The 14,212-nt window shown below is 40.1% G+C and overlaps 1 protein-coding gene across 1 annotated transcript in view; it reads left to right on the forward strand.

The window, feature by feature from the left end:
• The window catches only part of LOC136491778 (4-hydroxybenzoate polyprenyltransferase, mitochondrial-like), an 88,540-nt gene extending 75,371 nt beyond the window's left edge, over positions 1-13,169 (forward strand). Inside the window, exons 4-8 of the mRNA XM_066488013.1 lie at positions 12,238-12,307; positions 12,407-12,556; positions 12,659-12,794; positions 12,877-12,973; positions 13,100-13,169. Coding sequence (XP_066344110.1) covers positions 12,238-12,307; positions 12,407-12,556; positions 12,659-12,794; positions 12,877-12,973; positions 13,100-13,169 — 523 coding nt within the window. The remainder of the gene's footprint in view (positions 1-12,237; positions 12,308-12,406; positions 12,557-12,658; positions 12,795-12,876; positions 12,974-13,099) is intronic.
• The last annotated feature ends 1,043 nt before the right edge of the window (positions 13,170-14,212 follow it).

A 14,212-nucleotide genomic window follows, 5' to 3' on the forward strand; every position in this document is an offset into this window, starting at 1 on the left:
ACTCATATCTTGCCATGCTTCTAGATCATCTCAAAACCAAACTTAGGTACCTCAAACACTTGTAAACATGTTTCCAACTTGAGGACCTTTCAATCAAAGTGACTCTAGATCAATCCAACATTTGTCACTTTTCTGACAGATTTTGTACCCTTCAAAGAAATAAGCATATCTTCCAAAGTACAAATCCAAATACCACGAAATTTGGTGGAGATGTGACTAACTAAGTTATCTAGTAGCTGTAAAAATTTGAGCTTTATTTGACTTCTAGATTGCTGCCATATATCAATTCTTCTACCACTGCTACATGCTGAAAACTGCTGCACTATAGCTGACAAGATCCACTCCAAAACCGAAGCATTTCTTATCCAATTCTCATGAAAATTGTACAGCATCTTATAACATAAGTCTAGAGCATGTACACCAATTTTTATGCCAATCCAATAAGTGTTGATTACTCAAACATGGCTAAGATCACAGCTAGCTCAGATTCTCAATTATAGGACAGATTTCAACAATTGAGCTATACTTCATCAAATGTGAATCAAACTTGAAACTAACTTGTTTGAATACTTCCATAAGACATATATCCATTCAAACCACTTACTAAAAGTCATCTCATGAACTTATCCAACGCAAATCAATCCAAACTTGATTACTAAGCAATTATCCATTCAATCAACTTATAGCAAGCAACTTTGCATATTTATACAATTCAATCAACTCATATGCACCCAAATAAAATGATCAACAAGAGATATACCTTGGTTAGCTCATGATCATCCAACTAGCAAGCTTCAACTTCAATTATTTTTAAGTCATCAAATATATCCAATGAATCACCAACAACTTGAATTATAGCACTTGTATGTTGTAGCACATTTGGACTTCACTCAATTTATCATGGCATTGGGATAATGATCATCACTTAGCAATACTTGGCTCAACTACATGATCAACAAGATGAATATCATTTGAACCAAGCCTCCAATGCCAATGATACCTACAAACAATCATCCACTTTTTGATGGTACCCAAACTAGTTTGGGTCCTCTCAAGTTAGGAGCAACATACTTAGGCATAGCCTTAGTATGAATAGCGGGATGTTTTGCAATTGCAACTAATGAGGTACCATTGCCATCCTTTCTAAGCATATTATTATCAACAATTGAAATAGGCTTAGAAATATCACCTAGGGGACATGAATGTGCCATGTGTCCCCTTTCTCGGCATGAGTAGCACTTTCTCTTTGCTTGAGCCTTCTCTTCTTTGCTCATATGATGGTTCTCATTGCCTTGCCTCTCATGGATTGCTTGAGCCTTCTTCTCAAGCTTGGTAGGACACTTAGAGGCAAAGTGTCCCACACTTCCACACTTGAAACACTTGATGTGAGCATGATCTTTCTTCTCATCTTCATTCTTGCTCATCATCTTGGCATCTTGAGTTTGCATTGGATGCCTTGCCTTTCCACCCCTTCTTGTTTTCTTCTTCATCATCATTAAATCACTACCATCTTCATGGTTGATCTTGATTTGCTCTTGGGTGTCTTCTCTTGCTCAACTTGTGGCTTTGGTTGAGGCTTCACTTGTTGCTTTACCAATTGCTTGGTTGGACACATTGAGGTAAGATGACTCCAAGTGCGGCACTTGAAGCACTTGGCATGCTTGAGCCTCTCATCTTCTTTCTTCAACTTGAGCTTTTCTTTATTGGGGCAACCATTTGCAAGATGTCCCACTTCATGGCACTTGAAGCACATGAAATGAGAGAGCTTCTCTTGTTCTTGCTTCTTTATCTCTCTTTCATATCTTCTCTTGCCCCATCTTTTGCCCTTGATCTTGCTCTTGTTGAAGCCAATGCCACTTATGTCATTGCGGCTTTCTTGATGATTGACTTTGCTAGTCTTGAAGTCAACTCCACTCTTGTCACCAAAGTTTCTTTGAGTCTTTAACATATGCTCAAAGGTGACTTGAGAGTTGTAGCACCTCTCTAACTTGTTGCTCAATTTCTCCACTTGTTCATTTAGCTCATTATTCTCCTTCAAAAGGTTAGTCTCACAAGACATAGAAGTAGAACAAGCATCTATATGTGAAGAACATGGCATTTCTAATAAATCATCACAAGAGGTGGATACATGCTTCTTGCCTACATCACAAGGGTTAGTAACAATATGTGATTGATCAATTGACCCATGTGATGAGCTCTCACTAGTTTTAGTTTTTCCATTAGAAATCTTCATAGTGAAAAAAGCATGGTCGTGTACCAAGTTATTATGAGCAACACTAAGTTCCTCATGAGCCACTTTTAGCTCCTCATGTGAACAAGTAGTAACATAAAGTAGATGCTTTTGTTGTTCGCATGCGTTCTTTAGAAAAGAGTTTTCATTTTTCAATTTCTTGGTTTTAGCTATCTCTTTTTCTAAAGTTTTGATTATGCAACCATATCTATCTAGAAGCTCCTCATATGAATCAAGATCAATCATATTTGCATTAGATACCTTAGTGTCACCTTGTGACATGAAGCAATGTGATGTAGTTGGAGAGCTTGAAGAAACACCACTCTCATAGCCTGAGCATGATCCATCATTATCACCATCAAGTGTGCATGGAGTAGCATCATCATTGGCATCACTTGTGGCATCATCATCAATCTTGTCAAGTGATCTTGTGACATGATTATTATCATCTTCACTTGACCATGAGGTGGAGCAATCTTCCTCAATCACCAAATTGTGGTTATGCTCAACACACTCATGTGCCTCCATCTTGGGCTCATCACCATCATCGGAGACCGTCCCATATTTCTCATTGAGATAACTCCAAATCTCATGGGCGGTCTTCATGTTGATGATCTCACCAAATATGCAATCATGCAAAGATCTATACATGATGTTAGTAGCTAGGATGTCGAGTTCTAGGCATTTCTCTTGTGCTTGAGTTAGATTATCTTCATCCAACACATAAGAAAAGCCTACATCTACCATCCACCACATTTGAGGGCAAATAAATTTAAAATTGCATATCATCCAATTTTTCCATTGTGTAAAGTGTGTGCCATAAAAAATGTGTGGACAATCAACATCTAGCCCATAAGCCGCCATCCACTTAGGTCAGTGAAGACCACAAATGAGAAACCGGTCTCTGATACCAATTTAAAGGGTCGAGATGGCGACTAGAGGGGGGGGGGGTGAATAGTCCTTTTTAAAATTAATCGTATCGGCTAACCGAAATAAGTGCGGAATTAAAACTATCGGTCTAGCCTAGACTACACCCCTCTATCTATATTCTCTAGCACCTTCCAAAGATACTAACTAAGCAACAAAGGTGCCGGGCTAGCTAGAGCTCGCCTAACCAATTCTAGGAGCAAGGTCACACAAACCTATGCCACTAGTACTTTAAGCAACAAGGGAGCTCCTACACATGCTAGTAAGCAAAAGCACAAAGCCAACTAAGCTCACTAGCAATGCTCAATAATAAGGCAACCAATGCCAAATTAGAGAGCGCAATTACTTAGCTACACAAACTAAGCAATGTGACTAACAAGGTTACACAAACCAAATTAGCCATGCAAGGGAGCTACTTCTATGCTACATAAGCAAGAAGGTAACTAGTGGCTACACAAGCTAACTAATTACAAGAGCAACTACACAAGCACAATGTATATGAAAGTAAATACAAGCTTGTGTAATGAGGATGCAAACCAACGAGAAGAACAAGGTTGACACGATGATTTTTCTCCCAAGGTTCACGTGTTTGCCAACACGCTAGACCCCGTTGTGTCGACCGCTCACTTGGTGGTTCGGTGGCTAATTGGCATCACCCACCAAGCCCGCATGTCGGGCGCCGCAAGAACCTACCCCGGAAGTGAGGGTAGCTCAATGACACGCTTTACTAAAGTTGCTCTTCATGGCTTCCACGGGGCGAGCACAATGCCCCTCACAAAGCACTTCTCTGGAGCGCCGCACAAGCTTCTTGTGGGCTTTGACGGAGACCACCACCAAGCCATCTAGGAGGTGGCAACCTCCAAGAGTAACAACCACCACCGGCTTGCAACTCGATCACCTAGTGCCACTCGATGCAACCCCACGATGCAATCGCACTAGAATCGCTCACTCACACAATCGGATGATCACTATCAAGTATGTGTGAGATGGAGGGCACCCAAGCACTACTACATAAGCCACCAAGGCTCTAGTGTGCTCCCCTTGTCTAAGCTCTTGGCCAAAGGCTGACCATGGCTTCTATTTATAACCCCACAAACAAATAGAGCCATTACCCCTTCACTGGGCGTTTTTCGAGTCGACCGGACGCAGCACCGGACGCTGCACCAGACGCACCGATCGTGAATACCGGACGTGTTCGATCGCTATACCAGACATGTTCGGTAGCTGTCTGATCGCCACATGTCCTACTGTTGCCTCCAATGGCTCTCTGACAAGATGACAGGACGCACAGTCCGAAACGACCGGATGCTCTACCGCTGTGTTCGGTCGAGTCCAGTAAGCCTCCAGGGCTGACCGGATGCGTCTGTTAGAAACTGACCAGACGCTGAGCCTCAGTGTCCGGTCGAGTATAGTAAGCACCCATGGATGACCAGACATGTCCGGTCACACCGGACCGGACGCTGCCAGCGTCCGATCGACTGTACCACTGAACACCGATTTTGCTAATTCAAACCGAACGCGTCCGGTCACACTGTGCAGTCCAGTCCTGAGCCACATACCGGACGTGTCCGGTCTCCATACCGGACACGTCCGGTCATACTGTGACCAGCGCAACTAACTCGTTTTCACCTCCAACTTCTTCACCCTTGCTCAAATGTGCCAACCACCAAGTGTATCACCTTGTGCACATGTGTTAGCATATTTTCACAAATATTTTCAAGGGTGTTAACCACTCAACTTGCCACGCCACTTGATCCTAGCGATGATGCAAAGTTAGATCACTCAAGTGGCACTAGATGACTGATATGCAAACAAGTTTGACCCTCTTGATAATACGGCCATCTATCCTAAACCCGATCATCAACTTCTCTACACACCTATGACCGGTGAAATAAAATGCCCTAGGTTATACCTTTGCCTTGCGCATTCCATTCCATCGCCTCCAATTCGATGCAACACATGCACCAACATGATCAACAATAATATGATCCACTTCATATCATCACGTGATCATATTGGTTCATCGATCTTGACTTCACTTGCTTTTCACCGTTGCCTTCGTCCATCGGCGCCAAGTCTTGCTCAAGCTTCACCACCACACGGTCCATCGCTCCAAAGCCTCCGACTTGCCCTTCATGCTTGCAACCGGTCCATCAAGCCAAGTCTTGTCTTGATCTTCTCCACCTTGATCACATGACTCAATGTCATGTCTCATGTGCAATGAGCTCCTTCATCATCACATGTGTGAGCTTTGCAACATCTCCAAGCCATTTTCACCTTCATGGCATATGTTGCTCACACACATGTACCTGTGGACTAATCACCTGTGTATCTCACATAAACACAATTAGTCCACCTAGGTTGTCACTCAATTACCAAAACCACACAAGGACCTTTCACGGGGGGAGACCCTTGGCTCGTGCCAAGCTCCCCAAAAGGGCCTCCTCCTTGGCCAAAACCAGGGTTGTACCCAACCTGGGTGAAGCTCCGTTGAACACACAATCATTTCAATGTCTCTAGATAGTCTAGGCTCCCAGGATGATAAACGAGTTCAGTCCTTTGCGCACCTCACTGTCCACACAATTCTCCACTTTCCTCCACCAGTCATTCAGGGCTATATCAGATGGCTATGGGGTGAGGACTGAGAGGCCTGCATAATGCAAGATGGAGTACCAGACCTACCTAGCGAAGACACACCTAATGAGGAGGTGCTGAATGTTCTCTTCTTCTTGGTCGCAAAGCGGGCATCTAGCAGGATGCGGGAGACCTCTCCGAGCCAACCTATCTGCAGTCCAACATCGATTGTGGGCAACCAGCCACATAAAGAATCGACATTTGGGAGGTGCCCAAGTTTTCCAAATGCGTGCATATGGCTCAAAATGGATAGCCCCCTAAAATTGAGCCTCATAGGCCGATTGCGCTGTGTACTGTCCTGATGAGGATAGTCTCCAGATGTGTTTATCAGGGATTCCTTGCTAAAGTTCCACCGCATTAATAATATCCCACAACTCTAGATATTCCCATAGCACGTCAATGGTTATTTCTCCCTGAATATCCTCCAACCAAAGATCATTGTCCAGGGCATCTTTAATAGATCTTATGTTTGCTCTTCCCCTTGACATAGAGGCAGATAAACTGGGGGCAAGGCTCTGGATGCTTTTGCCATCCAACCAGTTATCCTTCTAGAATAAGGTATTGGCCCCATCTCCTACCTCAGTGACCACAACCATCATCAGGAGACATTCAACTTCTTTTCTAGTCTGGAGAGCCAAACTGGCCCAAGGTTTTTGAGGTTCAGTTTTCCTAAGCCAAGGCCATCTTACCCGTAGTGCAACTCCAAGTGCTTTCAGATCAGAGATTCCCAATCCTCAAGCTCCTTTGAACGGCACACCTTAGGCCAAGCAATAAGACAGTGCCCACCATTTGCTTCTATACGACCACACCATATAAAGGCTCTTCTAATCTTGTCAATAGCTTTAATTGCCCATGGGGGTAGGTCCATTGCCATGGCCAAGTAAACCATCATAGTAGTGAGGACATGTTGTACCATCACAACCCTTCTAGCCCGAGTCATCAAGTCAGCTTTCCAACCAGGTAGTTGATCCGCAATTCTATCAATAATGGGCTGGAATTGACCCCTGGTTAACTTCCTTGTTGAGAGAGGCAATCCAAGGTACCTACATGGGAACTCTAGCATTTCACACGATAGCAGGTTCTGTACTAGGCTCATATTCTCTTCAGAGCAGTGAATTGGCAGAACATTGCTTTTCTGCACATTGGTCTTAAGCCCCAAAGCATCTCCAAATAAGTCAAGGATTCTCAAAGATAATGAAATATCTGCTGCTGTCGGCCTGAGAAAGAGTGCTACATCATCAGCATATAGTGAGATTCTATGTTGGAGAGGTCTTCGGGATAATGGTTGAAATAATTTAGCCTTTGATGCTCTAGTAATCATCTAGTTCAAGACATCCATGACAAGTATAAAGAGCATTGGAGATAGGGGATCTCCCTACCGAAGTCCTCTCCTGTGATGTATCACCTTTCTAGGGGTTCCATTAAGGAGGACTTGAGTGGATGATGAAGTCAACAGCCTACATAAAAGATCCCTCCATCTTGAGCCAAACCCCAGTTGGCTAAGCACCTCCATTAGGAATGGCCAAGAGACGGAATCAAATGCCTTTGTGATATCCAACTTGAGGAGAATGCTAGGCTGTTTTTGAGAATGCAAGAATCTTACAGTCTGTTGCACCAACATGAAATTATCCTGGATAAACCTTCTCTTGACAAAGGCACTCTGGTTGGGGGAGACCATTGCATCCAAGTGGCCAGCCAATCTGTTGGCCAAGATTTTGGTCGCAAGTTTGGCAAAGCTGTGCACAAGGCTAATGGGCCTGAAATCCTTTACCTGATCAGCCTCTGCTTTTTTTTGGAATCAAAGAAATATAAGCAGAGTTTAGCATGCACAAGTTTCTAAAGTTTTTTCCCCATATAGAATGCAGGACAACCATTATATCTTCCTTAATGATTGGCCAGCAGGTTTTGTAGAATCTCCCTGTGAATCCATCTGGGCCAGGGGCCTTATCTGACGACAAATTTTTAATGGTGTTCCAAACTTCCTCCTCCATGAAAGGAATGTCTAGGGCCTCGAGATCATGTCTAGGGATGTTCAGGGCATCCAGATTGATGGTTCTGACTCAGTCATTATTAGACCCAATTAGATTAGAGTAAAACTCAAAAATTGCAGAAGCTTTCTCCTCATGGGCTGTGATGGTCCTGTCCCCCTCCCTCAACTTTGCAATGAAATTTTTTCTCTTTCGGTAACGTGCATGCATATGGAAAAGCTTTGTATTTGCATCCCCATCTCGAAGCCAGCCCATTCTCGATCTCAGCCTGGCCACTGTTCTCAGTAAGGAAGAAAGGGCAAGCGCATGCTTCTTGAGGTTGTTGCGCAACCAGAGTTCGTTGGGTTGAAGCACTCAGTTGTCCTGTGCAATTTCAAGTTGGTGAATGATTTCCTTTGCCAGAGCAAGCTGAGATCTAATATGCCCCACCTTCTTTTGACTCCAGCTCTATAGTTTTCTTGTTGTTGCCTTCAATTTCAATGAGAGTGTCTCCACAGGGCAGCTGCAAGGTGGGACAGATCCCCATGCAGATTCCACTGTATCCAGAAAACCATCAAGAGAAGGCCAGAAGTCTTCAAAATGGAACCGTCCTCTGCTGGGGGGATTATCCATCAATCCGAAAAATATGACCTTCTATCTCTAGATTACCACAAAATATTTATAATAATATCTAAAAGTGTTCATGAAAATCTATAACTTTACATGGAAACATATTATGGGTGTACATGTTTGCCACAAAATTTTCAAACAATTTTAATAAAGGAGTTATATACATCTTTGACAAAATGGATAAACCTAATGTAACTCAAGTCAAACTTTAAAATATACATACCTCGGGTCAGTTTTGAACTCATAGGCGCCTTAAATTCTGACACAACTTTACATTTGCACAAGTTAATAAAGGAAACATGAGGTTTCAAAAGTAAATAACGAATGGACATAAACATAGGTATATAACGTGCAACCAAGAAAAACATGTATGAAAAAAATTTATAATATTTTTGCCAGTATTTATTGGACATATATAAGGAATTAAAACAATTTTTATGTCAGATCAAGGGCCACACGTTAGCAACCCAAAACTCAGGAGTAGACTAACAACCAAGGGCATGTTTTGTAGAGCTCCATCTTATTCCAAGGCTCTATGGAAGCTGGTTCTCTAAGAGAAGTGATTCTGTGGCTGAAAGTGACTCTCTTTGATTCTTTAGCATAAATTCTCAAAATCATGATTGAGAATCACTTCCCAGAATCAGAAGAAGCTACTTTTTCAGCTCCCAGTCTCTTAGTTCATTTCAGAGAATCACTTCATAAAATCAGTGGAGAATCACTTCTCTCTAATAAACTGTTTGACAGAACTACTGCTAGATTCACCGGAGAATCAACTATGGAAGCTCTGCCAAACAGGCCCCAACTAGATAGCCTATGCAAAGTGCAACATGGCCTTAGCGTGGCCTCACCGTCGCAAACATTCTTTGGTGCCTTTGAAAAGCAGTTGCTCCTATGCTAGAGAAGGGCTCCTCCCTAGGAATCTTGAGGAGGATACCTATAAAAATGGCCATGCTACTCTCCACCTTATGCTTCACCATAGATAGTGTGGCTAATTCCTTATATGGTCGTGGTGGATGGTAGTTGGATCCAACGGTTGATGGCTCAGCTCGTGTATGTATTCTAGGTAGGTGCACCAAGATCTGAATAGATGCAATGACTAAAACAAATATTCTAGAATCCGTCATGGTCACTGTGGGCTCAAGGATAACCTAATAGTGATGGCAAATGGATCACTGCTGTAACAAGGACAACCTCACAATGATGCCCTAAAATCACAGTTGGGTTAAGGATAAATTGGCAATGATACAGGAGCATCACCGTTAGGTTTTGTGTTCACCTGGCAGTGAAGCCCCTCACTATATATCTTGAATTTCATTTCGTCACCCTCGTTGCCCTGCCGCTACATGCATTAATTTGTTTAAAGGAAAATGTCTATTTTTCAGTCCACAAACTTTTAAAGTTTAGATTTAGGCCACGAACTCTAAAACCAGACTTGTGCAGCCCTTCAACTATTAAATCCAACAACTTTGGCCTTTGGATGGTTTCAATCGGGGTTTTGAGCATATATGTATTTTCTAAAATAATAAATAATAGGTAAACCGCTAAAACTCATAAATAATTCTTTTTATATTAGAAAATAAAATTGGTACCAAAATTTTTGTAAAAAAATATAATCTATCTATTAAATAAATTAGTTATGAATTTTTATAAATCTCAATGTTCTTCTATTTAAAATATAATATATCTATTTGAAGTTCTCATATTTTGAAATTTAGATTTTTAATTTACTTGAACAAACTCGGATAGAAAAATGACCAAAACCAAAGTAGTAGATCTTGTTGACATCACAACTTTGTAGCTGATGACGGTTTCATTTGAAATCTACAGTCCCAAAATTTTGTTTGAAGTTCTCATCTTTTGAATTTCAGTGTTTTGAATTGTTTGAACAAACTCAGATGCAGAAATGACAACGATTTATAGCTTTGTAGTTGATGATTGTTTCATTTGAAATCATTTATGGTCTCAAAGTTCTGCTCGAAGTTCTCATATTTTGAATAAATTTTTGAATTGTTCGAATGAACTCGGATGATGAAATTATTAAAGCCAAAGTTGTAGATCTCAATAAGACAGAGTATATTTTTATAAAAAAGTTTCTACTAATTGCATATTTTTCTGATTTAAAAAGAATTATTTATGAATTTTAGCAATTTACCTATTATTCTATTATTTTTAGAAAAAAATGTATGTATAGTTAAAACCACCTTTGAAAACAGCGAGGGCTAAAGTTGTCTAGTTTTACTAGTTGGAGGGCTGCGCATATCTGGTTTTAGAAGGACTAAATCCATACTTCAACAGATCTAAAAATAAACCTTTTCCTTTATTTAAATGATGTGCTCAATTACACAATAGGAGATATTCACTGCACAAAGTATCTCATGCAACAAAATAACCTAGAGTAGTGGCTATGCTCCACTTGTTTTATGCTCTACGTATTAGGTGTGGTTTTCTAATTATGATGTAATCATTATTAAATAATGTGAGGTATGTGATGGGAGTGAGGTTTATGTGATGGATTAATAATATCCAATGTAAAATATTATATAGTAACCTCCATTGAAATGTAATAATAAGTATATAAAAAATGGAAAATAAAGATAACTACCTTTGAAGCCACTGACCTAGCAAAACTTTGCATAGTGCACGATTCTCCACTATAGCATTTTGTTTGTATTTGTGAATTATTGTCCAAACATTGACTAATTAGGCTCAAAAGATTCGTCTCGCAAAGTTAAAGCAAACTGTGCAATTAGCTTTTGATTTCGTCTACATTTAGTACTTCATGCATGTACTGCAAGTTTGATGTGATGAAGAATCTTCTTTTTGCATAGTGCATTTTTGGAGAACTAATCAAGGGCTGACACTACTAGTGCTAGGTAGAGGACAGACCGACAGTGACCCTCATGCTATTAATGCTGCGTCAAGGCTAGACCCGATGGTGATATCTTGATGTCACTACTAGGTCTAGGAACAAACGGCAAGCCTCCTCATCACTGTCGATAGCCCGCTCCTAGGTTTGATTTAGGCACTGATGCCGAGTTTGGGCCCAGCAGTGATCTACGAACAGAGACTCTATGTTGTATGTAGTTATGTAATTCATTGGCACACTAAACATAAATTCTATGATACAAACTAAATACTCAGTTTTAGCGTATGATCTACAATGGAAAAGAATGCGAAGTAACTATGGAAGGAGATATAAATATAGAAAACTAAACACTAAAAAATTGAAAGGTTTAAGAAATCGATAAATTCAGATGTAATAGATAATTTGGATATTTTGGAAATATCAGATAAATTCAAACAAAATTAAAATTTAATGTAAATAAATTCAAACAAAATTTAAACATAATGCCGATAAAAAACATATTTTCGGTACCAATGGATAAACAGGATATTGTAAATATCGGCAGAAAAATGAAATGTTTAGGTCACCGATTTAAGCATGGAGTAACAAAGAGAATGTGGTTGTAAAGAGAACTAAGAGTAATAAAGAGTCAAGATTGATGACAAAAATAAAAGTCTGTGGTGAAAGTAACTGGGATAACTAAAAGCTCTATGGGAACAAGGATGGGTACTAATTACCAGTCTTAATGGCTTTTCAAATAGAAGTGGATCTATTGACAAAAAAAATAGATGCTATACAAACATTGACCCAGCTACCCAATTTTATCCATATTCAATTCAAACATTATGGACGAGTAGGAAACCTTAGTCTATGTTTCACTAAGCCCATCTTTATCCCTAAATAGTTCTCTAGTGGTAGCTCAAATTATATATATGAGTTGTTTTTCCTTTGCTAATATATATAGCAATATTTATCTGTAATTGTTTGTCATTTTCTTCTTATAGCTTTATTCTTGGAGCTTCTTGGCTTGCTCTATTTTTCTCTTATCCCCTGATGAAGAGGCTCACCTACTGGGTATGCATGAAACACAAGATGAAGCTTGCAATAAATTATCCTTTTTTCCGTAGACTCCACAAAATTTCCTTTAATCCACACTTATTATATATATAACAGCCTCAAGCCTATCTTGGCTTCACCTTGGGCTGGGGCGTTTTCCTAGGATCGGCTGCTATTAAACAAAGCTTGGATTATCCCGTCCTCCTTCCAATGTATTTTGCTGTCATATGTTGGACACTGGTTTATGACACCATATACGCACATCAGGTATTCATTGATTATGCTAATTTTATACTTGTTTGGGTATTTTTCCAATTGGAAATCACCTTGAATTGTGATCTTGTCTTTGTTATGTACATTGCATTTCAGGACAGAAAAGATGACCTCAAAGCAGGAGTTAAGAGCACAGCCGTAACGTTTGGAGATACTACCGAGTATTGGCTTAGTGGCTTTGGTGCTGCATGTATTGGCAGCTTAGCACTCACTGGCTACAATGCTCACCTTGGTTGGTGCTTAGTATCACATTTGTTAACTGCAATATACAAGTTCACATTAGATTGACTGCTTACCCCAAATATGTGGAACAGCGTGGCCCTATTATCCTTTTCTGGCAGCTGCAGCTGGACATATAGCGTGGCAGATTTCAAGTGTCGACTTATCCAAAAGATCGGATTGCCACAGGAAGTATATGTTCCTTCAGACTGAATCCTTGCTGTTTAGTTACATCCAAAACAATGAATGCCTTTGTTGGTTGTTATAGTAGTACTACTGAAGAGCTTAAACACTATTCGTTGAATTCCCACCTTGCAGGTTTGTATCAAATAAGTGGTTCGGAGGATTCATATTTGGTGGAATTTTATCTGGGCTGCTTGCACCATGATAAACAATGTATGTATTTCCAACAATGCTCTTTCGTCATAGCAATCAATTTGAAAGCAGCAGTGTTAAACTAAAAACAAATTTGTACTTATGCATCGGAGGAGCATACAACATACTCCGTACGTACAAACATACTTCTTCATTAATGGTTATATATCCTAGTAAATGTGTCTGGAAAAAGAACTGATTTTTCTCCCTTTCTAACTTTTGTTTGAATCCTTTATTTTTTTCCAGACAATTTATCAAAACTGCAGATTGTGTAGGGACTAGAAACACAGGCACGGCTTTGCCTCGTGCGCACTGGTTGGAGCCAACAAGCCCTGGTTGGATCTTTGTCAATTTGTAAAACCATTTCGGTTGTATCTATGGAATAGACATCAAATTCTATTTCCGTGAGAATACAACCATTAAGAGTCCATGAGTCATTGGAATTGTGGACCCAATGTATAATCTTTCACTAAGTATTTAAGTCGTATACTTCCATGTATTTAAGATCAGAAGGGGAATTAGCATCTTGCGTTTAAGTTGTTATTGGTCTTCACTCTTGAGTAATATACAAAAAAAAAAACGAGATCCGACCTTAGAGCAACTAGGTGGTTTTTCATTAAGAAGATAAATATAGGCACCCAAATTCAGCCCAAGGCATAATTTAAACCTAGGTGGTCGGATACACGACTACACCTTCCACCCAAATAGTTGAGCTAGGCTCACTTCCTACTCTTCAATAATACATAGATTATAGCATGGGTCATCTACAATATGTAAAAAATATTGAAAAACAGTACCTTAATATTCTTATATGTCGACCCTACGAGATGTCTTAAGTGGTTTTCAGTGATGTTCCATTAATCCTGCAAGATGTCTTAGTGGTTTTCACTGATGTGCTATCGCTTAGTATATACTATATCCTGATAGTTCCGATGCAACCTTTTGTTGCGAAGGAAGCTCCAATGCACTAGCCTTTTGGAGATATATTTATATTTATGAGATGTACTACTTTCCGGTTTCCATACCATATGGTAACATTCTATAAAATCTACTCTT

The sequence above is a fragment of the Miscanthus floridulus genome, chromosome 11 (assembly GCF_019320115.1).
Source record: "Miscanthus floridulus cultivar M001 chromosome 11, ASM1932011v1, whole genome shotgun sequence".
Taxonomy (NCBI): domain Eukaryota; kingdom Viridiplantae; phylum Streptophyta; class Magnoliopsida; order Poales; family Poaceae; genus Miscanthus; species Miscanthus floridulus.